Genomic DNA, 24,732 nt, shown 5'->3' with positions numbered 1-24,732 from the left:
GGCTGGAGAGGAGCTTACAATGGGAGGAGGAGGATCCAGTCGCCTTGGTCCACATGGGTACCAACAACATAGATAGGATTGGGAAAGAGGTTCTGCTTTGGAATTGAGCAGCTAGGGGCTAAATTTAAAAAAGTTACTTTTTGCTGTTCTGCCATAATTGAATTGGTGTAGGATAAATAAAATGAGAGAGTTGAATGTGTGGCTCAAAAGACTGGTGTGGGAGAAATGGGTTTCAATTCATGAGACACTGGCACCAGTACTGGGGAAAGAAAGAGTTGGACTGTTGGAGTGGTCTTCACCTGAACCCTGCTGGGACCAGTGTTCTGGTGAGTCATAACTAGGGCAGTAGAAATGGCTTAAATTAAAGTTATTTTTTTGGGAGGGGCACTGGTGGTGTAGAAAGGGGAAATGTGATAAGTTAAAGAGAAAGGACAAGGCAATACAGCAGGGTAGCAATACGGTAATGATAACCAGAGTGTGGCAGAAAGGGACAGGGTGTATAAACTTAAGAGTGCACCAACAGCTAAGACCAGAATTTGCGAGTATGGTAAAAAGTCAGAATTAAAGGCTCTGTATCCGAATGCACGCAGCAATCTAACAAAACAGATGAACTGATGCCACAAATGGAAATAAATATGCATGACCCGACAGCCATTCAGAGACATGGATGCAATGTGATCAAGACTGGAGCCTAAATACTCAAGGGTATTTGACATTTTGGAAGGACAGGAAGCTAGGAAAAAGGTGGTGGCGTAGCCATGTATTAAAACAGAGATTTATAGCAACAGAGTATGAAGTTAGGACATTTCAGAATGATTAAGTGGAAATTAGAACAGTTTAAAATGGCACAGATAGTTTAACAATAGGAGACGGGAAAAAGATGATTCGAAATGGCTGTTTGCATTTTTGATTGCATTGCTAAACTCCGATTATAACTAGTGTTACCAAAGGAATTTCCAAGGAACAATTCAAGCTCCAAATTTCCTGCAAGCCTTAGACCTCAATGTGTCAATTGGCTATTGACGTAATTGTGAATGATGTATTAAATCACATTGATCATGTTATGAATGGTGCGAGTCAACTGCTTTTACCAAATATGGTAGGAGAAATCCTGGATAATAGAATTAGAGGGGGATAATAAGGGCTCTCTGAAAAAAGGTCCAGTATATAGTTGCACAGGTTCACAGAAGAAAGGTAGAACAGAGGAGAAACAGAAGAAAGTCATCAGCCCAGGCCAGAAACAGCATCGACTCCTGTCCAAGCTGCTCCAGAGAGTAAGGGCCTTGTGAGATTCGTAATCTATCGGCTGGTTGTAAAGTATTGCTTTATCACTTAATAAATCCTCTTTAAGGGAGAGCTGGCCAGCTAGAAAACTTGCTTCACTTGAACTATAACCACACTTACTTGATGAGGCTGCAGGTCACAAATGATGGTGTTGATGTTAGTCAAGATCTCATCAATGAAAGGCATCACCTCTCCCACTTGAACTTGTACAAAGTGACGTCGGCACTTTTGTGCTATCTTAATAAACGTGTCACAAGCCATGTCCTGGACACCGTCATGCGTTTCTGTGAAGCAGAAGTGGGTTAAATGTTTTTTTCTTAAAAGGAACACAATTTAACCTTAATTTAAATTAAAAACCCCTTTAAATGTTTAGTTGCATATTTCTTTTAAAATCTGAATCCAACAGTTTTAAAACTTGGTTTAAATTTTGTAGATCACCTCTCCACACTCAATTTTGATCAATGGAATTTGCAGAAGGCTCATTTCCCGCACCACCACCACCCCCCCCCCCCCCCCCCCCCCCCCCCCCCCCCCCCCACCTTAAGGCCATTGTTAATCAGTCCCAGGAACAGTTGAAAAATTTTATTCCAACAACCGAGGTCCATGTACTCTTTAAGAGAAAAATAACGCCCTCTAAAATCAGGCAATATTAAACCAATTCTTCCCACAGGGAGTAGTACTTCTGCACTGTATTATTTCTGAGATGCATCAGCAAAAAAATACAATAACTTTAAATTCACTACAATGCACTGGTCGAGTAGAATTCAACAGTAAAAAATTCCCAGCTTTTAAAAAAATTCTCACAGGACATGGGCATCACTGGCTAGGCCAGCATTTTCATTGCCCATCCCTAACTGTCCTTGAGAATGGTGAGCTGCCTTCTTGAACCGCTGCAGTTCATGTGGTGTAGGTGCACCCACAGTGCTGTTAGCAAGGGAGTTCCAGTGCTGGAGACCCAGTGATAGTGAAGGAACGGTGATAAAGTTCCAAGTCAGGCTGGTGCGTGACTCAGAGGGGAACTTGCAGGTGGTGGTGTTCCCATGCATCTACAACCCTTGTCCTCCTAGGTGATAGAGGTCACAGGTTTGGAAAGTGCTGTCGAAGGAGTCTTGATGAGTTTCTGCAGTGCATATTGTAGAAGGTGCACACTGCTGTTGTTGTGCATCAGTATCACAAAGTAGTTCTTAGGTCAGATTTAACATATACATTACTTTGTACCCAAAGACATTCATAGTCTGTGCCATGTCAAAACAGTAAGCAAACCTATACAGCAGCAAATAGCTCCATATTGAATACAAGCTGGCTTTATAACCAGCCTCCTTACCATGCATAAACTCGAACAGCTTGTTCACCACCGTCTTTAGGAACTTCCAATGAGCTCGCAGGAATCGGGGATATTGTCCCACCACGTACATTATATTAGAGGCAATAATAGCCTTATTATCCTTCCCACGTTTTTGTTCACAAAGACCTAGCAAATCCTTCAAAGCCAGAAGATTCAATGGTAAGTAAAATGAGCAAAGTGAATCAAGGCATTACATTGTATTTATTTTGTGTTCAAGGTATTAACAAACCCTAAATTTCCAAGGGAACAGATATGGTTACTCCGAAGCTGGATTTGGGGGTGAGATCTCTGACCAAGTGAGAGCGAAATGGAGCAGCATTACTACTCATCAACAACAACTTATATTTATATAGCAACTTTGATGTAATGAAACGTTCCAAGGCACTTCACAGGAGCATTATAAAATAAAGTACAACACTGAGCCATAAAGGAGGTATTAGGTCAGATGACCAAAAGCTTGGAGTGGTGTAGGGAGGAAATTCCAGTGTTTGGGGAGGGGGTGGGGTGGGTGGGTCAAGGCAACTGAAGGCATGACTACCAATGGTGGAGCAATGATGATTGGGAATGCACCACAGGCCAGAATTAGAGGAGCGCAGATATTTGTGAGGGTTGGAGGAGATTACAGGAATTCAACCAACTGACCTTGATGACTGTGACAAGGAAACGTTTCTCGTCCTCTTCGTGCATTGCACCACTGATGGAGCCGATAGCCCAGCAAAGAGTGTTGAGGTTCTTCCACGACCACTCCGTACCATTCACTTGGTTGTGTAGCTTCTCGGTCATTATGCATTCTGTGTCAGCATAGTCTAAATGTGTGAGGTACACTGAAATGGGAAAACAAAGAAGCCTATTTAAATTTGGGTTTCACACTTACCAATTCCTTCCAACAGATGCGACCACTAAGGAAAGCAGATCAAGAGGTCCACATCCTTCCTTTCTATATTTTGACCAATGTTATGTACCCTTCTTGTAAAATGCTCTTTCTGGAACTGCTCTTCATGTCATTCTCAACTCTTTACAATTGGCTGCACCATGATGCACTTTAATGAAGTGGGAAATGTTAGGCTGGAAGTAGTATTTCCTAAGTGAAGCACCACATTGCCTAAAATGAGACTAGCTGGAGACTGGATGGTGTATAAAGAGTTAAGGACCAGGGTGGATAGGATGAAACTATCCTCAACATCCTACACTGGATGAATTTAGGCATGGACCCAGAGCATAAATTATCCCTAATTTGGCAAACTTCACAGGACAGAGAATATAGAAAACGTTACTTTGATGCATTGTCCTGAGGTTGGGGCTGAGGCACATTGTTGGAACAGAGTAGTGGGAGCATTACCCTGAACCCAACCACACAATAGCTGACCAGGAATTGCTTTATGATTATTATGGCTCCTCAAAGCGGAAAACATTCCATTCTTTGACAGAGAGATAAGAAAATGAAATAACTGCAAATACACAATACCCGTCAGCATCTAATAAGAGAAAACACATGAATAGTTTTGGTCGAGGTTGGTCAGAAATGGGAAGAGACATTTGTAGGTCCTTTGCAGAGCTCATCAAAGCATCAAGAATGGATAAAATAGATAATGACCTTTCATGGCGGTTAACCATAACTCAGAAAGAAATATTTCTTTCCACATATCATTCAACTGCCTCCCCCATAGTCACGTTATACCACGACTTGAAAGGAAAGGCTGCAGATTAATTCCCAGGCCGTCTCTAACCCTGTACAATAACACCAGCAGTAATTCATGGTGTGGTAGGGCGAGAAATACACAAACTGCAATCTGGAACTGGCCATCCTGCCCAACTACAGTGCTGGCATTGTCTTTCCAGGTCTAATCACATCAGCCCCAGTCCCATATCTCTTTACTCCACTATTGTTCATCCACTTATCCAACCTAAGCTTGAAAACCAACATGCTTTTCACAACAACCAACAATCCTGGAAGACAATTACACAACACTGTAAATAAGTTTCTACTGCAGTGTGTCCTTGCATCAATGCCCCTTTGTTCTGGATTCCCGAACAGAAAACCATCTGCTTCTATCTAACCTACCCTATTCTTCCACAATTTGAAACATCGTTTTTGTCCTGTAATAACAAAAAACTCCCCAACTGTCCCAAGTCTTTCTTCACATCTGCATTTCCTACAGTTCCACAGAATGAGCTACATGACTGATATCAGGATACGTGTAAGAATCACAGGCAAAAACCTAGATTACTGAAATTTTGCCTGCATAAGCTCCCATTCCCCACTAGTTTTAATTATCCTGCTGAAAGCCTCAGGTAATCCCCCATGTTTCTCACTTTGACTCACCATGCCTGATACAGCTACAATCCAACCAGCATAGGGCACTTCCCAATGGGCCAAAAGGCTTGGCAGCTGATGTGCTTATAGCACAGATCGGGAATAACTTATTTTTGGGTGGTGTTCAAGTTTTGTGCAATTGCACTCAAGAGGACCGAAGCAACTTTTACCCAATTTCCATTCAATTGCAGCATCAAGCCCTCCACTTGGTTGTGATTCAGAACTCTATTAGATTGCCTTTAAGGCACCCAGCTGATTTAAGAGCAATGATCATATTCTCTAGATGCACATAGCATTACATAAAAGCAGGCCAGCATTTTACACAGGCTATTTTTCAATCTGGAACCTACTGACAAATAAACCAATTCCATTAATGCGAACAAAGTAATGCCACCCACGGGTGCTTAATCTTCCCCTTCATTATGACCAGGGTTTGAGGAACAGGCAGAGCAGTGGCACAGGCTGTTGATACACCAGTGATACTTCTTCCTCTGTGATTGAACTTGTACATTTTGTTTCGAGAAGCTACATAGAGGCCAGGTATTATTCTCTTCCCCACCCCCCGCCCCACCCCCACAATCCATTCTTGGGATGAAACGTAGCTGGCAAGGTTAGTATTTATTACTGTTGTGAGCAAGGGACATTAATGAACTAAACAGCCTGATAGTTACTTGATCACTATTACTGATACTAGCTTTTTTTTAAAAAATTGGAGATCCATTTAATTAATTAGTTTTAAATTGTGGTTGGATTTGAACACAAGTTGATTAGTCTGGGTTTATTTAGTCTTTCATTGGTTGTGGGTGTCACTGGCAAGGCCAGCATTTGTTGCCCATCCCTAACTGCCCTTGAACCACTTGGCTTGATAGGCCATAGCGGTAAAGAGTCAACCACATTGCTGTGGATCTGGAGTCACACCTAAACCAGACCAGGCAAGGACGGCAGGTTTCCTTCCCTAAAGGACATTAGTGAACCAGTTGGGTTTTTACAACAAATTGATGATTGCTTCATGGTCATCATTACTCAGACCAGCTCTCAATTCCAGGTTTAATAATTAAATTTGAATTCCACTAGCTGCCATGGTGAGATTTGAAGCCATGACCTCAGAGCATTAACCTGGGCCTCTGCATTACTAGTCCAGTGACAATCACTAGGCCAGAATTCCCTAGAAGTTACCTCCACAAGGAGGGAACAAAGAAACATATTTAGTGAACAGCTAAAGTTAAAGCTCCTGAGCCACTCCCTCCAAAGACAGTATCTTAACCTTGGGAATATTCCCACAGCCCTCTGGTATCTCACCCGACCTTCAGAAGACCCAGCAAAGTGAGCAAGAGGAGGCTATCTAACTGGACTCTGACCACCTTCATCAGACAACCACAAACATTTCCCAGCACACATCAATGGATAGCAATCTGGTATAGAAACCCTGGTTATAAGTGCTCCTCCCTCCCTCGCCTTCTAAAAGACACTGAAGTCAACTGCAGTATCTCAATGGCTGCACACAGCCAAGGTCACCTCATTCAGCAAAACCATTAGATCGAGTAGAGGGCCTCCCAAGTCTACAAGACTTTTGTAGAAACTGTTAAACTAAAAAAAAACCTCAAACTTACCAAGTGTCTCCCTCATAGTTTTGTACAGATTGATGGAGTCTGTATCTTTCATGAATTCCCGAACTACTTCTCCCTGCTCATTCTCCACCACAAGAACCTCTTCCGGTTTTGCCATTCGGCTGATCATTATAAGCCTCACCTGAAAAAAGAAAAAATCCATAAATTTATTGAGTTTTAGTCAAAAGACAATTCATGCAAAGACATTTCAGTTGATTGGTTTGTGCATGTGGTTGCTTTGGTGAATGCCTTAGATTTTAAGGGAACTCAACAAGCTATTGTCCAGAATGGTAGAAAATGTGCATTTTACAGTTTGTAAGAGTGAAATGTGACATTGAGGTCTTGGTGGTGGCGGAAGCTTTGAATGACTGATCAGAAACTGATGCTGGTACCCGGTCAACTGACTGCCCTCTTGAATCTACTTACGCTATATGATGCCAAGGGCAAAACATAAATAACTTGAGGGCACTTCTGAAAGATGAGGGAAGGCTTATTAAAAAAGATAATTTCACCTAAAGTTTTAAAAATGGAACCTTTACCATTGTAATTTACTTTTTATTTTATCATGGTGAGGGGTTTCTGAATCAGTGAGGTCAGTGGTCATCAGTGGACGCAGTCAGTAAACCAGGCTGCCTTAACTTCAATACCACCATGCAATGCATTAATGCAATGCTAAATACGCTTGGAACCCTACTACCCCAAAGACAGTGAAGGGCCTGGGTACCAGCAAGGAGGGAAACAAAACAAACAGGTAAATTAAATCAGATGGGTGGTCAATGAGTCACATGTGCACACGTTCCCGGTGATGGGACAGAACCTGAGAACAGGTCATGCATGTGCAGAAGTGGAAAGGAGGCCAAAGGAGAGGGAATTTAACTAAATTCAGTGCCAACATCCCCTCACAGCCTCGCAATCCACACCCAGGAGTGCCTTATTCTAACGCAAGAAAAAGAGGGATAATATTTAAGTTGAAACCATTGTTGGCGAAACAGTATATACGCTTTGAGCACAGGATAATTTAAAATTTGTATAGCCTCTTTGTTAATGATAGATTAAGATTCTATTAGCATTCAGTAACTAATAATTTGGGAACATAAGAACTGCCATGTTAAGGAATGCATGAAGATGCAAGGTTATATTCTTCCATCTCTTTCCCAGAAAGGACATGAAGCCTGGAGAGTGCCCAGGTTGAGATAATCCAATACTGGCTCTTGGAAATGTGGAAGGAGCCATTTCGTCACCTGTTCAAATAATGCACACCTTTGACAGCACTGGCAGGTAGATCTGCCTCCTCGGAGGAACATCACTGTGAGGATTCCCCAGAGCAGGAGAGGCGCTAATGGAAAAGGGATTTTCTCGATAAAGCTCTCCCGCCAGATGATTCCAGTATTCCAAACAGATTTTAAAAATTTCTATCTCTTCCACTTCCGATATCAAAATCATGTAGTGTAGGCCCTGCCGTGTCAAACAAGCAAAAGAAAAAAATTAACATACATACGAATTAGGGCGAGTAGGCCGCTTGGCCCCTCGAGCCTGCTCCACCAATCCTAAGATCATGGCTGATCGGATTGTAACCTCCCGCCTATCCCTGATAACCTTTCACCCCCTTGTTCATCAAGAAGCTATCCACCTCGGCCTTAAAAACATTCAAAGATTCTGCTTGTATCTACTTGGGTTCAATAATTACACAACTTCAATAACTACATTTCAAAACTTTAGCCGTAGGTCACTGTGATAGCTTGAGATTGTGAAAGGCACCATATAAATTCAAGCCTATTAACCATTGTTGATAATATACATTCCCGCAGCATCCCTTCATGAAAATATATTTACATTTCCTTCTTTTCCTTTAATGAGCTTGCACTATATGCCATTACTTATTGTATGGGAAGGTTAAAAAGAATTATTCCATGGGACAATTTTATCCCCATAGGAGATTATTAACATTGACTAGGGTTATGGAATATTGTTTTTAAAAAAAAGCCCAATAACAATAGGGCCAGTTGCCAGGATCGCCAGCACTGATTTTAAGCTAGTATGTTCTTTTCACAAGAATTATTTTCCACTTTAGCCATCTGCCCTTCTCCCTGACAAGCCATGCATTTGCTATTCTGTATGTAACCACTGGACTCATTTTAGAATCCAGCATTCTCACAGCCACCAATGCTCACTATGCTAATACTGTGTTGTTTGGTTGGCATATCACCCTGCACAACTGTTAATACTCATGGAATACTGCATCACGCCAAACTCATTTACCCCACTGAAGTCCCAGTGCTCGAAAATGCATGCAGGAATGCCCTTCATGAGAAATCATCCTTTCAATATTCACTATCTAGGCTTTGTCAACAAAAACAGTGCACTGGATTAGGTTCCAGAAGGCTAACAGCATCCGTAGAACCATAATGCCAGCACAAGTTACCAGAAGGAAGGAAAAGGCTGTGACCCCAGAGAGCCAACAGAGTGTTGCTGGAAGAAAGGGGGAAGAAATGTTATCATAGCATCCCATCATTCTATTCATACTCACATCTAAGAGAGCCTCTCTGAGCTCCAGTGTCCTTTCTACCAGTGTACCATGCTCCTTCAAGAAAGTGCACAAGAAGAGACTCAGATTCTGAATAAAGTTCTGCTCATCATCCTTTCCATTTGCATATGCAAGCCGAATGTTAGTATTCACAGGTAGCATCTGAAAGAGATTAAAGCTTGGAGACTGAATTGGAATATCACAGTATGTCACAATTCAAGACTCTAAATGAATGAGCACTGGTGGAAACAGATAAAAACCAGTGATCAGATTTTTAAAAAAAATCAATCAAGCTCTTTGTTGATGTCCCCAAGTGGGATGTGTCAGTAGTTGCAAATGGCTAAACCTACTGTGGCTAAACCTACAGCGTCATTACAGGACAGGCCCTTTGGGATCAAGTCTAACCAACCATGCCAAGTCTTGGTTTGGGCATAACATGCCCAGCAAAATTTGTTCTTCAATTCCTGGAAGCTGTACCATTTGGTTGGTTATTCAACCAAAAGGTGAAAGCTGGGTTGCAAGAAAACCTAATCAAATTATGGCACTGGGGTTAGCAGAAAGCACAGCGACTATAGGAATAAAGCCTTAATAGCACTTCATACCTAAAGGACTCCATTTTCACCAAAATTAAAATGGTCTAAAAATACACATTCTCCTTGCTTGGAGAATGCATCATCATTCTACATCATCAATCGTCACATCTTAACCCATCTATTTCAGAGCATCCTCTGCAATGCGCTATTCTGATCTGGGAGACGAGGGTGGGGGCAGAAATGAAAGGGACAACTACTGACACGTCAAGGAGTGGGCTCCAAACCAAATCCTAGGGTTCTCATCTGGGTTTCCAGACTTTTGATGACAAAAAGAAATGAGAATATGGACTGGAGTGTTGGCACACAATCAAGTGAGTTCCGAGATTTCTCTGATCAGGCAATCCCTGGGCAGCAACCAGAGTGCAAGGAGTCCAACTTACCTGTTTGAGCTGAATGAGTGTTAATGTAAACAACGAGATGAATTGCTCATCATATTGACTGACGCTAACGCCAGCAATTTCCGTCAAACACTTCAACGTCACGTTTCGAAACATGGGCACATTCAGAAACTAGGCAAAGAGGAAAAAAAATCCAAGTTAAAATAGGCAGTTCACTTGATGTGTGCAAGTTTTACATCTGAGGGGCTTGCGGCCAAATTTATCCATTATAAATTCCAATATCTAATTTATAAACAGAACACCGGGTTCCTTGTGCAACTTCAACCTTTAATAATTCTAGGCGTACACATGATAGAACCAAACTGTAAACAACACTTGAAAACATAGCTCATTAGCATTTTATATTGATGTTTTTATTAACAATGATATGTTAATGGTCATGAAATCCCTCAGCATCAACTGCAGAACTTTCCAAACTCATTAGAAAACTCTCCAGTTGATGCTGAGGGATTAATGCTTAAAAAAAAAACCCCGTATGAATTACACTGTCAGGTGCAGTTTTTTGCTTTGCTATCACAAACACAAAATGATAAAAAGTTGCACAAATACTTCCTAAGTGCCCTGTACAAACTTGTGATAAAATAATTCTAAATGCCCTTTATAATAAAATAATTACAACTTCCCACCAGTGGAGATGCTGCCTCACCTATTAGATGAGTCTAGCTATAGCATGAAGAATTTCTATGTACTGTTGCCATTTATAATGGAAATAAAAGTGAGGGCAGAACATATATGACTTTCAAAAGGGAGTTGAATTATAATTGATAAGGAAACGCAAATATCTCCACCATCTAACCCCATTTCACCTGAAGTACACTTGGTCCCGACTTGCTATATGTGATGCTTCAGACAGGCATCAAATAGAACAAAGTAAATCTCACCTTGTACACCAAACTGGAGATGAGTTTAGTTTCAAAGATGTAACCTAAAGGGATCCAGTTCAGAAACCGCAGCAATGTCTCCAGTGTTGCATGGACTAAAGGGGCGTTCTGAGAGTTCTCCTGCAAATATTTAAAACATACAAAGTATTATTATCAAACACACTAATGTGGGATTGCAAAGAAAAAAAAAATTCCATACAATGAAGGATCCTGCTTCGGACACCAAGAAGTTCAGTCTGGAGTATTTTATCAGCTCAGCAAGTCTTTGTTAACAACTCATAATTAATGTACATATTTACAGTAGAGGGTACAGACATGAAGCTGATCTCATTCTAGGTCTTACCCCAGCTGTGTCCATCTCCAGACTGACCCTGGCTCTCGGTCAGGTTCCTTCTTACATCACTGTGGACAGTACAGTCTCACATTAACCTTTTATGCACCAGACCCTTCCACTATATACAAAATGCTAGAAATCTCAATTTAAAAGAGAAATAAACAGAAAACGGGCAGATGACTTAGCATCCGAAAGAGAAGGATAATTTGATGTTTCAAGAAGGGCAGATCTGATGAAAGGCTACTTTCCACTTTACTTGATCCAGTAATATTTACTCACCATCACAAACTGACAGAGCTGAAATATCTGCGAGAATTCATTGCACATACTGTGGGGGAAAAAAGAGAAAAAAATTAAATACAAATTTCCACATGAAAGGAACAGGAAGAAAAGAAAAAGTGCTGCCAACAAACAAAGTCAGGAAGCAGGTTTTTTCTTGCTAGTACTGAAGGTGCGGGAAGCCAGACTTTGATCCATTAGTTGGCAAAATTCAGGCACAGGAACACCTATAAGTGCTCCGAGACTTGGGTTGAGAAAGAGGAATGCAAAAATAGCTCAGCCAGAGTTCCCATTCCCAAGTGTTGGTCCAGTGACTTCTAATGGCAATTGTCCACATACATGGACAGATTCAGGCTGGGTCCCTGGTTAGATAGGGTGACCTACTCGGTCATTAATGAATCTGTGCAAATACCCACACTTTCACCAGCCTAACTTACACCTCCATTTTCTGTTAAATCAAGAATAGCCATGTACAGAATCTCACAGCACAGAAAATTAGGCCATTCAGTCCATCATGCCTATGCCACCAGTTAGAAAGTTATCTAGTTAGCCCCGCTTTGCCCTTTTCCTATGGCCTTGCACATATTTAATTACTTTTCAAAATTTAACTACAGAATCTGCTTCCACCACTCTTTCAAGCAATGAATTCCATAGCTCAGTACAGATCCTGCTACATACCCTGGCCAGGCTAGATCTCTAGTTCTAGTTATGCCTCCCCCCTGCCACAGTCAAACAGCCTGCTGATGCTCACTGCACAAGCCTGCAGCAGAGGAGTGACTGACTGCTTAAGGAAAGATGCAGGACCGTGGTAGAGTATCACCCTCCCAACTCCCAGCCTGAGCTACCACTTTCAGCTAAGGAAGGGAGAAACATTGGGAATATTTGACTCAGTGCACCCACCTGTCTTTTAAATGCTTGGCTTTCACCTGTGTCATCTGCCCACTGGAGAAATCAAACACTTCTTCGCTGAGCAGTTTTAAAATGACCATGTTGTTCTGACACAGAGACTCGCTTGTTTTGCTGGCTCCTACTATATCACTTATGAATGTGGGCCAGTTTTTGGGCCATTCATGTTTAAGGATCTGCAATTTAAAAATTAAAAAGAGAGGAATTAGGTTAAATTAAAATCATAGAAGAAATTCCACATTCCTTACCTTCCAGCAATATTTGCAGTACAACTCCCACTTGTTCCCAGGGAATATCAAATTCCAAGTTTAATTCTGATAACAATGGAAGTCAGGTGGCAGAAGCTAAACTGGTGGAAAAAGTTCCTGCTACACTGAGCAATTGTAGTTGAAGGGCCACATCCACAGTGCAAAGCAACAAAGAGCATGAAAAGCACTAGGTACCATACATGGCTTCTAGCAAGTCTGGCAGGTTGTAAAGTCATGTACACGGCTGCCACTTGTATCATCAGTTGTGTTTGATGAGGCGCAGACTGTTACTATGGTGGTCTGAAAGAAGCCCCAACACCCAGAATATGAAAAACAATGACAACACCGATTTGAAATTTGATGTCCCTTAGCCCAGCCTACTCCTCAAGAGCCATTTGAGGCAGACAGGTGAAGCTTTTGGGTGGGGGGGCGGTGTGTGTGTGTGTGTGTGTGTGTGTGTGTGTGTGTGTGTGTGTGTGTGTGTGTGTGTGTGTGTGTGTGTGTGTGTGTGTGTGTGTGTGTGTGTGTGTGTGTGTGTGTGTGTGTGTGCGCGCGCCCCCACATGGGCCTGTAAGTGACTGTGCTCCTGCTGGGAAAGTAGACCTAAAAGCAGGTCCTGCTGAAAATCTGCAGTTCAGGGATTGGATGAGGACTAGACATGTTTACGCTCATGCGCACTTCATTCAAATTTGGACCTGATACAGTGGAAACCATCCTGCAGAGGAAGCTGTAGCCAGCATTTACAGGATTACCTGTTGAAACCTTCGGTATAAAATGTTCAGCGCAAGTATACGCAAATCAGCATTTGCTGGTTACTGGGCACTTGAGCTTAATGCCACTGAGTGTGCACAGGTAACACCTTAGCTCAGTCAGTAGCACTCTTGAGCAAGAAGCACAAGGATAGTGGTTCAAGCCTCTTACAGATTGGAGCAGATAATCTAGGCTGGCAGTCCAGTCCATATCTACTCAAGAAATGCTGCCATATATGTGTATATGAAGGCACTACACAGCTATTGGGTGAGTGATGAATAATGGACCAAAATCCAAGGAGTTGACTATCTGGGAGAGGTATTAGGGCTAGAGGAGCTTGTAGAGACAAGAGAGGGCAAGGCTGAGAGGGATTTATTGATACAATACAATATATTAAGCATATTAAGAGATAGAAGACACTGGAGCTTCAGCAAGGATGGGGAGAGGGTAACTCTTTCGAGTACAAACCCGTTTCCATCTGTTTTTCAGATGAAGTTACATTGTTTCATAGTTTTGCCATTATGAGATTTGAACTCTTGATAATCTTTTAAATACTCAAGTTCTGTACTACAGAATGACTATCTGCAACTGCATCTGTTTGCTTGTAACTCTTTTGAGTACAAACCCGTTTCCAACTGTTTTCAGATGAAGTTACATTGTTTCATAATTTACCATTGTGAGATTTGAACTCTTGATCTTGGGGTTACAAACCCAGTACCATAACCACTTGGCTATTTAGGCCAAGCAAATTTTTTACAAACACATTTCCATCTGTTCCTATTCAGATGAAGTTACATTGTTTCACAGTTTGCCATTGTGAGATTTGAACTCTTGATCTTGGGGTTACAAGCCCAGTACCATAACCACTTGGCTATTTAGGAGCTGGATATCAAAACAATGGGTAAAAAAAGAACAAAGGAGCAGAGTTTTGGGCAAGTTGGAATTTACAATGGCAGGAGAATGAGACAATGGTTTAATTAAGGAGATGACAAAGGAATATACAAAGATTTCAGCAGTGGAGGGCATGCGATAAGGGAAGAAAGAGGAAATTGATCACTTCTCGTCTGCAGTTAAATTACAATCAACTAAAAAAAAAAGTGGCTTCATGTGCAAAAAAAACTTCAAATAGATTTTGAAATAGATGAATTTTGTTTACTCAAAAGTGGTTTGGTCAGGAGCAAATCAGTATTGCCATAACAGTGTACTAATAGGTCAAGTTGCAAAATGGTTATGATGTAAGCAAAGCCACAGGAAAATCTGAACCCACATCAATTATCAGTTTTTTGGTGGTAGGGATAAAATAGACAGTGCAACAGCAGATATTAACTACATCAGTTTACCAATAAGAATAGGTCACCCTTTTGCCCTCTTTGATGGCGAAATGAAGCAACTACCCCTCAGGATTAACAAGAAACACAAACAACCTTTTTGTACGACTTGATACTTGGTCCAAATGGGCTCATGAACATGCGGCAGGCCAACTGGAGACCAGGAGGACTGTTGTTCCCAACGCGGCCAATTCTCTCCCCACCACTCCACCCCCAGCACTCTAAGCCCCTTGCCCGAGAGTGGTGATTATGTGGAACAAACACCGGAGTAAAACATTGCATATCAAGCAATTGGTGGGAAGAAAGCATCTGTTTCAGATCAGTCTCACTAAGTTAGTAAATACAGTGTTGTGTTGGCACACCCAAAGAATGGTTATTGGAAGAAAACTTTGTCAGGGGTGGACAGTGGAGGCTGTACATAGATTGATGATATTCTGAAGTTTGGTTATCTTCCGGGGGGGGGGGGAAAAACAGAAGAGGCGGGGAATCTGGGAAGACTTTTGGTAGAACTTTACTTTAAAAATTAAATGAATTGGGCAGAGTTCATAGTAAGGAAGGTTAGATATGGCCTATAGAAGGAACCATCACATTCTTTCTTACGAGACTTAACCTCGATTAATGTTGAAATTGCTTCCTTTTTATAGCTGCAGTTTCTGAAATTTATATAACACAAAAAAACTGTACATTGTCAAATCATATTTCTTCAGTAAGAATTATATATGAGAAAATAAACAAAATGTTCACATCACCAACAAAGTCATGCAACACTTAAATGTGCATGGAGATTCAAAATGATGAAACCAAGTTGCAATTTTCTTCCCCCAATTCATCTTATCTTCTGTCCACAACCACTCCCTGACCATCTTTCAAAGGTGCCAAGGCCTCACTCGGGTGTCATTCCACCAGAACTCACCCAAGTGGCTCTTCACTGTACATGAATGTAGATGTTTGAGCAATACCACGGGTGGTGGCGCAGCCCAGCCTGAACCTGCTCTAATCAGATGAGCACATGCGAAAACATATAGCGGTATGTAGTGAATGAAAACAAAGTCAAGTCGTAAAAAATAAGAATCTGTCTTTAAAGTTTGTACCTAAACCGGATTACAAGGAGCAACGCAAATAAAGCTAATTGGGTACACCTGCACACAACACAGCTCCTTAAGAGTTTAAAATTCTCAATTTTTAAGCGACTCATATGCATCCCCTCCCCATTTCCATCCTCTCCAATTTTCTCCCATCAACTCCTGAAGACTGTGATGGGGTCTCGTTCCCCAGCTTGGAGCTGTCCCCACAATATGTTGTCCATGTCGCCATTCTTCACATATTGCCATAAAGGAGTGTGTCATAGTCAAGCCCAGATGAACATTCCAGCAGCAAGACTCATTCGTACAGCCACGAGGAGGGAGATCCAGGCTGTTTACCCCTCATAAGCCCAGGTAAATTGTAGCATCCCCATCAAGGCTGACTGATACCAATTAAAATCAACAGACCAGAAATCAAATTTGATATTTCCTGATTATGGCTCCTTCGCCATAGCCAACTGAATGGAGAACATATTCACAGGTTCTTATTTTTATAGTTTTTTTTAAAAAAAGTGTTTAATAGTAGCACCCTAGATGTAGGGAAAGACATCAATCCCCCCCATCGTCCACAGGAAGGAGACTAAACATTCACAGAAGTCAAACCTTTCTCGCACCCTGCCCCCCCACCCCCTAAACCCCCAAACCCCAAACAAAGGGTACAAGGCAGAAACAGCAGTTCAGGAAGCCAGTCAAGACTGACCCAGCTCAGTCTCGGGGGATCAGCCAGGAGGATAAAGGGGAAAACCAGTCAGCCCTGACCTGAAGATAGAACATACTGAAGCAATATCTCAACTCACTCCTCAAAGGGTCGGCTTAAGTTCCATCAAACTTGCATACTGTTCAGAAATAGAACAAAAAGGGTTTTATTTTTTTCCCAGTTTGCAATATCACACTTTACCTACCTGGACAAGAATCATATTCAGTTTTCCAAGATAAACTTTATCTTTCTAGAAAAGAAAGAGACAGAAACATGTTAAATAATGCCTGAAAACAAACCTACTTAGCCTCAGTGCTCATTTTTAAATTAAAATGGACATCCGAATAAAACACACATGGGCGAGATGACTTGCACTCCAAGCCACAGTTCTTGCCCTGTACTATCATACATGGATGTGAATGCCAGGCAAGGAAAGGGTCCAATCTGGCTATGGTGCATCGCTGTTATAGCTTTGTGCGCTCAGCACTTGGTAGCCATATTGTGAAACAATGAAAACTTCAAAAATTAATGAAGAACAACAAGGAACAGAAAAATCCAGGATTAAAAGGATGAGGAATGAATAAGCAAAAATACCTTTTGAAATAATAAATCACAGGAAGGAAATAGGACATAATTTTAAATTTACCTCCAAGGTCTCTGAAGATGTTTTAATGATTAAGCCAACAACATATTTTTTTATTCCTGAAATGGAGAAAAAAGGGAAATGTTGAAGAGTGACTTTTAGAAAAACAAATATATACTGGAGGTGGTAGGAAAACTGTGCAACTTACCTTCACACTGATTTCTTGGAAGTATTTTCCAACGGGTTTTGATCACATTTTCTAGTATCTGCAAGGCATAGTACTGAAAGAGAGATTAAAAACCATCAGTGTTGCTTTAATGTCTTTTAGGGAAGGAAATCTGCCTTCATACCTGGCCTGGTCAACGTGTGGCTCCAGATCTACAAAATGTGGTTGACTCTTCACTGCCCTCTGAAATAGCCTAGCAAGCCACTTGGTTCAAAGATAATTAGGGATGGGCAACAAATGTCGGCCTTGCCAGCGACACCTGCAGCCCATGAACAAATAAACAATATGGAAGAGTGCAAAAGCTAACAGTGCCACTTTTGATCCACAACCCACCGACCTTCAAAAAAATTGAGGTCTACCTGAATTGCTACCGCTGACCAGATGATTCACCAAGTGGTGGCATCAAGTCAGTGCTGCCATGGGTGGGAAAACAGAAATACGATAATTCAGGTGGTGGTAAATAACACATTATGGAGAGCGACAGGAGGGAAATTCCTTGGTTATCAAAACCTACCATCAGGTTCTTTTAACACACAAGTCAAATAACTATGATTTATTAATAGCCTATGCAAGACAAGGCCACATTTCTCCTCTCTTCCTCTCTCACTTCGCCATCTCTACTATCCCAGGTTCTTTGGGCAATAACCAGCAAAAAGTCATCCCAGCAGCAGTTGCCCATACTGACAGGCATTTTACAAACATACAAATTAGGAGTGGTGGTCACTTGGCCACTCAAGCCTGCACTGCCATTCAATATCATAGCTATTCTGATTATAACTTCAAACCCACATTTCCACCTACCCCCAATAGCCTTTCACCTTGTTCGTCATCAAGATAAGGTAAACCAGAGTTCAGTATGTTTAAAAGTTAAAGATTACAGATGATCACCGTTTTGTTCCAAAGACCATTCCTTATCCAGCAGTATGTGGAAGTGACCAGCACCATAGACTCTCAACATTAGCACTTTGATTATCAAAGGCTGGACAAGTGACCCCAGGAGAGAGGTATGATCAAATCATCCGTCAGGCTACTGCTATGATCCCAGCCAAGGTTTCCACTGAGTCTGATCCCAGGGTGGAACCCAGCTAGATAGATTCTAACTTTTATTTGTTTGTTTAGATACATGGAAAGGGCTACTGAGAAGAGAGTCACTGGAGTCAGCTAAAGCACATTTAACAAAAGCATAAAACATTAAACAAGAAGAGATGAACTATATTACAATACTCCTTCACCCACAACTATACAGATTCATAAGGATAACACAAGTTACAAAAGCTCTTATACTCTAATGTACACTGTAAGTAGACAGTCCATGTAAACCAATAGTTAACCTGTGGTCAGGCACACCACCCTGAAACCAAGTGACAGATGCCATCTCAACCAGATCTCTCATCACTTTCTTCCAGCTGCCTGTTACACTGTGAGCCAACCGGTCTCTGGTGCCTTTCTCTGCCCCTCACTTTTAACTTCACTTAACAGCGCCTTTTCTAGGTTCCTGTTGTTCCTTTGACTAGATGGTGTGCTTGGGGCTTTCCCCTGTTCCACTCTCCTGGATTCTTGCAGAATTTCTTCTTTAGCTTGGGACTTGCTATCTGTCTCCTTTGCTCCAGTCTCTCCTGGCAGCTACTTTCAACCAACTTTAGCTTGGAACTGGCTATCTGCCCCTTCTAGGTTGCTTCTGCTTGGCAGCTGTCTTCAAAACCAACTGAACTCAAACAGCTTCCAAATCAAACTGCTGCTTCTAGTTTTGTGTGTGTGTGTGTGTGTGTGTGTGTGTGTGTGTGTGTGTGTGTGTGTTGGAAGGTCCTACCTCTCTGGACCACTGTTGCTCAGCAATAGCCAAATTTTTCTACTCTGTTTAACTTCTCTTACAGTCCTAAACTCTCATTAGAAATGCAGGCACCTTTTAAAGTGAAACTAAAACTCAATTTGACCTTTTCTTAACACAAAGATATAGAAATACAAATCAAACTTAAACACTAAAGCTAAAACACATTCCTAACACACAAATACCAATATAATTTACTTAAACTATTTCCTAACACTACGCTTCAGCTTCCAGCTGAAATCCAAGAGAGAGGGGTGGCAGATATTGGGCTAGTGCGCCTGAGTATAGAAGAATCAGGGGATGATCTAACTGCAGCATTTACAATGATTGAAGGGATTGGTGGCACAAGCTCGAGCAACAGCACCTCATCTTTTGTTTATATAGTCTTCTAGACTCAGAGTAGAGCTCAACAACTTTAGATCATAACCTCTGCCTCCATCTTGTTGTATGTGCTTTTTAAAAAATACTTTTTGCTGGCCTGTTTCTTTTCCTTTCTAAAAAGTCCCTTCATGTTGTATTAAGATGGCTGCTATATAGCCATTTATGCCTCAGTTGGGTGTAACCTTGGTTTCTGTACTATAACCATGACCACATTTTGGGGTTTGTTTAAATCTCTCCTGCCCTCCACCCTATCACAGAGCTCTCCTTTTGTTCTCCCTGCCCCTCTTCCTTCCACTGGCTTAAAAACACATTTCTATCTCTCTGATGAAAGGTCATCAACCTGAAACATCAACTCTCTCTTTCTCTCTCTCTCCACAGTTACTGCCTAATCTAAGTATTTCCAGAAATTGGTTTGTTTCAGATTTCCAACATCCGCAGTATTTTGCTTTTATAGAGAGAAATTCTTCCCCTGGTGGGGGAGCTCAGAACCAGAGGGCATAACCTTATAATTAGAACTAGGCTCATCAGGGTGCTGTCAGGAAGTGCCCTTTACAAGGGCAATTAGGGTTGGGCAATAAATGCTGGCTGTGCCAGCAATGCTCACATCCCACAAATGAAATTAAGAAAGGATAATTTCTTACATGGCAGCAGCTACACTTCAAAAGTAGTTCAACGGCTATAAAGCTCCTTGGGCTATTACAGAAGGCATTGTCTCTTTGTTTAGTTGAAATCTGCACTTCTGTCTGCCCCCAGAAGCAGAGTTGGTGGGGGTAAACTGAAAACAACAAAATTCTACCAACGTCAGTTTTGACAAGAGGAGCTTTAAGGGGTTACAGAACCAAGGGTAGGATCAGCCATGATCTAACTGAATGGCTGTACAGCTTGGGAGGCTGAAAGACCTCCTACTGTTGCTGGAAGTGAAGCATCGAGCTACCTTTTTAAAGGAAAAAAAATGGTCATAGGCCATCTTTTGTTTTCCCTTTGGAATGTTTCATAACCAATAGAGTTTCATTTTGGAATCTTGCTTACCTTTGTATTCATATTCTGGGAAAATTCTAGGATGGTATCTACCCTGGTCCAAGCATCTGGATGTTCTTTTAAGTGAGTTAATATTTCTTGTGCCATTCGTTGCTGGAGAACAGAAAAGCACCGAATTTGGTGCAGTATATTTATATCATTAAAGCCAAGAAAGAATACACAAACGTATTGCTTATGAAATAAGAGCCAAGAGAAAGGTCACCACTTTGGTCACCCAAGGGTGTTATTCTTACCTGTGGGCCCTCCCCATGATACAAGCAATTTACAACATTATCCAGCAGATTAATGTCTAGCTTCTGATTGAAGTCCAGAAGCTGACGTGCAGGGTGGTCGGTTGTCATGATTGTTGGCATGGGGTCCTGCTAAAGAAAATGTGAAAAGAAACAGATCAGACAAGTGTCAAAAACTTCCCAACTTAGAGATTATTTCTCATTTTCCTCTCTGTACCACCATTACCCCATTTTATTTCCTCCTCTCCCAAAGTCAGAGATGAATGCTTGGGTACTATACAACAGTCGCTACACCTCAGAAGTACTTCATTGGCTTTAGGATCACACAAGATCATCAAAGATGCTACATAAAATGCATTTTTCTTCTTTTTTCTGCTTTACAGGCATAGGTTTAGACAGGAGTAATGAGCAGCCTCCAAGAGTGTTATTCCTATCCCAGGCCAGTTGGTGAAGAACGAAACTAGACAGTAATACTTTTCTGATAACAAGTTTATTCCCAGAATGCAACACTACATATGTCTGCTTTCTACCTATCCACCCAGTGTCCCAATTCTTTTGAGTACACCAGTAAAGTAACCCTTAATAAAATCTAATTAGATAGCCAATTAGCTCCTTAAAAAGGCACTGTAACAAAAATATAAAATTAAATGAACTAAATTTTAAAATGTTGTTTTCTGGGTTGAGGAAGCACTCCAGCCCTCGCAGTGCCCACTGGTCACAGAAGGCCTCAGGAGTACCAGCAGACACAGCATGCTCCTGCTCCATAGATACCTGGCCATGAACATAGCCATAGAAGGGGGGCAGACGGCCAGGCTGGACGATGTCTTTTATACTTGAATATATCAATTAAACAAATTAACAGATAAGTTATAGTGATAGCCCCTTAAAGAGGCATTGCAACAAAATACAAAAATCTTAAAGAAAATTAGCAAAATCAAAATTTCATTTTGGGGGCTAATGATGCACACCAGTCCCTGCAGTGCCCACCAGTCAGTCACAAAAGGCCTCAAGTGTGTCAGTGGACACAGTGTGCTCCCTCTCCCAGGACACCTGGTCACGAGCACGGCCACGGAAGAGGGGAAGACAGTCGGGCCAGATAAAGTACTTCTATGTGCTCCAAGTACTTAATTAAACAACGTCCTTCAATTGTGTATCTTAACAATATACCATAAACAATGAACACTGCTGAGGTTGCAAAGCAACATAGGTCCTCAATAGATCAGCATCGAGTATGAGCACCACTACTTTGCATTTGGCTATGCTACATCTACAATTTGAATGCGCTGCCTCGCTTACTAAGAGCTATGCAGGGCCGATAGATCCTAGGTTTTTGGTAAATTACTTGATCTTAGGTCATGGTGGGTATTGGGCGAGGGGGCATGGGGAAAAGGAGAAAAAGGTAGGAAACAAATTTCCCTGCTCTTCCATGACAGGGAGGATAGCCTGGAAAACAACTTCACTTCAAAAAATCGCCATCAGGTCATCGCTGCTGGAAATCACATCTATGCTCATCCAGCAAAAGAGGGACTTGTGCACCTAATCTGCCTTCCACCATGTCAAGAAACACAGCAGCATCACCCCTGCCCCCACCCTCCTGCCCCAAGCAGCAATGTTCGGAGCATTTGTTTTAATGATGGTGGTTGAGGGGTAAATATTGACCAGGACACCTTGAAAGAGTGGTGTGGGATCTTTTGAGAGAGAGGGGTGGAAATAAAGAGACCAGGGCCTTCAAATTCCAACAGTGAAGCATTCGAGTGGTGCAATGTTCATTGAGTGCTGCACTGAATTGTCAGCCTCAATTATGTGCTTAAATATCTGGAATGGGACTTGAACCCACAACCTTGATTCAGAGGCAAGAGTGTTACCAACTTTGCCAAGGCTGACACATTTGATAGCTAACATGTGGTACAGCCAAGAAAAACAATGGAGTACAGAGAAAACAAAACTAAACCTGGGTTAGATTAATCACTCATGTTTAGATTTGCAAGTTACATGTCTCAGCCCCTCTACTGTAATATTAAAACATAGCTGCCACCGCACAAATTCAGTCTGGAGCAGATAAACTGAGGCTGCCCATCCGCTGGAAAAGTAAATACTTTTTGGACAAGTACACAGAAATTCAGCCATTACAAAACTTAAAGACACAAATCTAAAAAGTCACCCAAGGTCAGTGAGGCAACAACTTGAAATGGTTCTCGGACATTATACTCCTTTATCCCAACCTCTCCTCTCCCTTTGTGTTACACTTCCACTTAATAAAATGCTGCATTTTGTTGCCTTTATTTGTGTTTTCGAAAAAGGCGACCACATCAAAATCAAGGCAGTGCTCTAAACTGGAGACAGAATGAAAGGTAGCTGGCAACCACCAACCCTCCAAGAATGGGGGCACCACAGTTCAGACATACAATGGATGATTCACCCACTGAGAAGCAAGTTATCACTGGACATCTCTGAATGTGCCAGTTACCCACAGTGGTCCCAAGAGCAAGTTGAAAAATTAGTTATCGGGAGCAACACTGTGGCCTTCTTTCCTGGATTAAACAGCAGTCAAGCAAAACTGATCCAAGCCCCTCCGAATAGAGGAGAACACAAAAGAAAATCAACATATAAATGTTGGGGTTGCCAAAATTACTCACTATTGTGATGGGAAGGCTTCTTTTGCACTTTTGTTTTTCAAGTAGATAGGCAAGTCCAAACAGATAAGCAAAGAGGTCAGAGGCTGAGAACTCTATGGCAAGTAACTCACCTCCTGACACCCCAAAGCCTGTCTACAAGGCACAAGTCAGGAGTGTGATGAAATACTCTTCACTTGCCTGGGTGGGTGCAGCTCCAACAACACTTAAGAAGCTCGACACAATCCAGGGTAAAGCAGCCCACTTGATTGGTACCCCATCCACCACTTAAAACATTTACTCCCTCCACCACCGACACACAGGGGCAGCAGGGTGTACCATCTACAAGATGTGCCGCAGCTTAACTTACCAAGGCCTCTTTGACAGTGCCTTCCAAACCTGTGACCTCTGCCACCTAGAAGATCAAGGGCAGCAGATGAGAGGAAACACCACCCCTCCAAACCATACATCATACAGGCTTGGAACTATAATCGCCATTTCTTCACTGTGGCTGGGTCAAAAATCCTGCAGCTCCCTTTCCAACAGCACTCTGGGTGTACCTACACAACATGGACTGTGACGATTCAATAAGGCGGCTCACCACCACCTTCAAAGGCAATTAGGAATGGATAACAAATCATAACCTTGCCAGCAATGCCCACGTCCTGTGAAAGAATTTTAAAAAGTACCATCCAAAAAAAAAGGGAGAATGTCACTTAGTTTCATCATGTTATAGAATACTGGCATAAATATAATTTTCTTGCAGCTTAGAGCCAGATAAACCAATGGACGAGGATTGTACAATTTTACACATCAGGGGTGCATTCGATCCATTGTGCCTCTGCCAGGTTGCTCAAAATAATACATTTGTTGGTCCTGTGCCAGCACCGCTCTGCACCCCATACCTTTTAAATTTCTATTTGAAATACTCATCTGTTTCCCTTTTAAAAGGGTTTATGGATTCTCCATCTCTGCAGTCCCTCGCAGGAGATTCCAAGTCCTAACAATGCTGTGCACTAAAAATGTCCCGCTACTTCATTGCTTTGCATTTAAAACAGCCTACTACTACATTTTTTTCATAGCCGTAAACTTACTTCCCAGTTTATCTGCACACACCCAATTTATAAAGTTGATTCAAAATGAAGTTTATCATAACTCTTCTTTATCCTCTCTCAACATTTCTGCAATTCCTATCCATTACTTAAGCCTCACATTGCTGAAACCATATTCAATCACTTCTCTACCCTCTCCAGTCTTGACACCA

General features: G+C 41.8%; 1 protein-coding gene across 3 annotated transcripts in view; it reads right to left on the bottom strand.

Annotated features, from left to right (window-relative positions):
- LOC121292285 (exportin-1-like) overlaps positions 1-24,732 on the bottom strand; it is a 58,057-nt gene that overhangs the window by 15,458 nt on the left and 17,867 nt on the right. For 2 of the 3 annotated variants that reach the window (XM_041214134.1, XM_041214135.1), the window contains exons 2-16: positions 20,860-20,985; positions 20,618-20,719; positions 17,362-17,434; positions 17,217-17,272; positions 16,776-16,820; positions 12,460-12,641; positions 11,560-11,608; positions 10,947-11,066; positions 10,048-10,176; positions 9,078-9,236; positions 7,811-8,005; positions 6,554-6,692; positions 3,272-3,453; positions 2,609-2,765; positions 1,405-1,568 (exon numbers count right to left, since the gene is read on the bottom strand). In XM_041214134.1, the coding sequence (XP_041070068.1) occupies positions 1,405-1,568; positions 2,609-2,765; positions 3,272-3,453; positions 6,554-6,692; positions 7,811-8,005; positions 9,078-9,236; positions 10,048-10,176; positions 10,947-11,066; positions 11,560-11,608; positions 12,460-12,641; positions 16,776-16,820; positions 17,217-17,272; positions 17,362-17,434; positions 20,618-20,719; positions 20,860-20,979 (1,872 nt within the window). In that variant the 5' untranslated portion in view covers positions 20,980-20,985. Of the gene's footprint in view, positions 1-1,404; positions 1,569-2,608; positions 2,766-3,271; positions 3,454-6,553; positions 6,693-7,810; positions 8,006-9,077; positions 9,237-10,047; positions 10,177-10,946; positions 11,067-11,559; positions 11,609-12,459; positions 12,642-16,775; positions 16,821-17,216; positions 17,273-17,361; positions 17,435-20,617; positions 20,720-20,859; positions 20,989-24,732 lie in introns of all 3 variants that reach the window. The other variant, XM_041214133.1, reaches the window with a different exon arrangement.

Source organism: Carcharodon carcharias, chromosome 20 (assembly GCF_017639515.1).
Source record: "Carcharodon carcharias isolate sCarCar2 chromosome 20, sCarCar2.pri, whole genome shotgun sequence".
Taxonomy (NCBI): Eukaryota; Metazoa; Chordata; class Chondrichthyes; order Lamniformes; family Lamnidae; genus Carcharodon; species Carcharodon carcharias.
The sequence above is the reverse complement of the archived record's forward strand: the minus strand, read 5'-3'. Positions and strand labels throughout refer to the sequence as shown.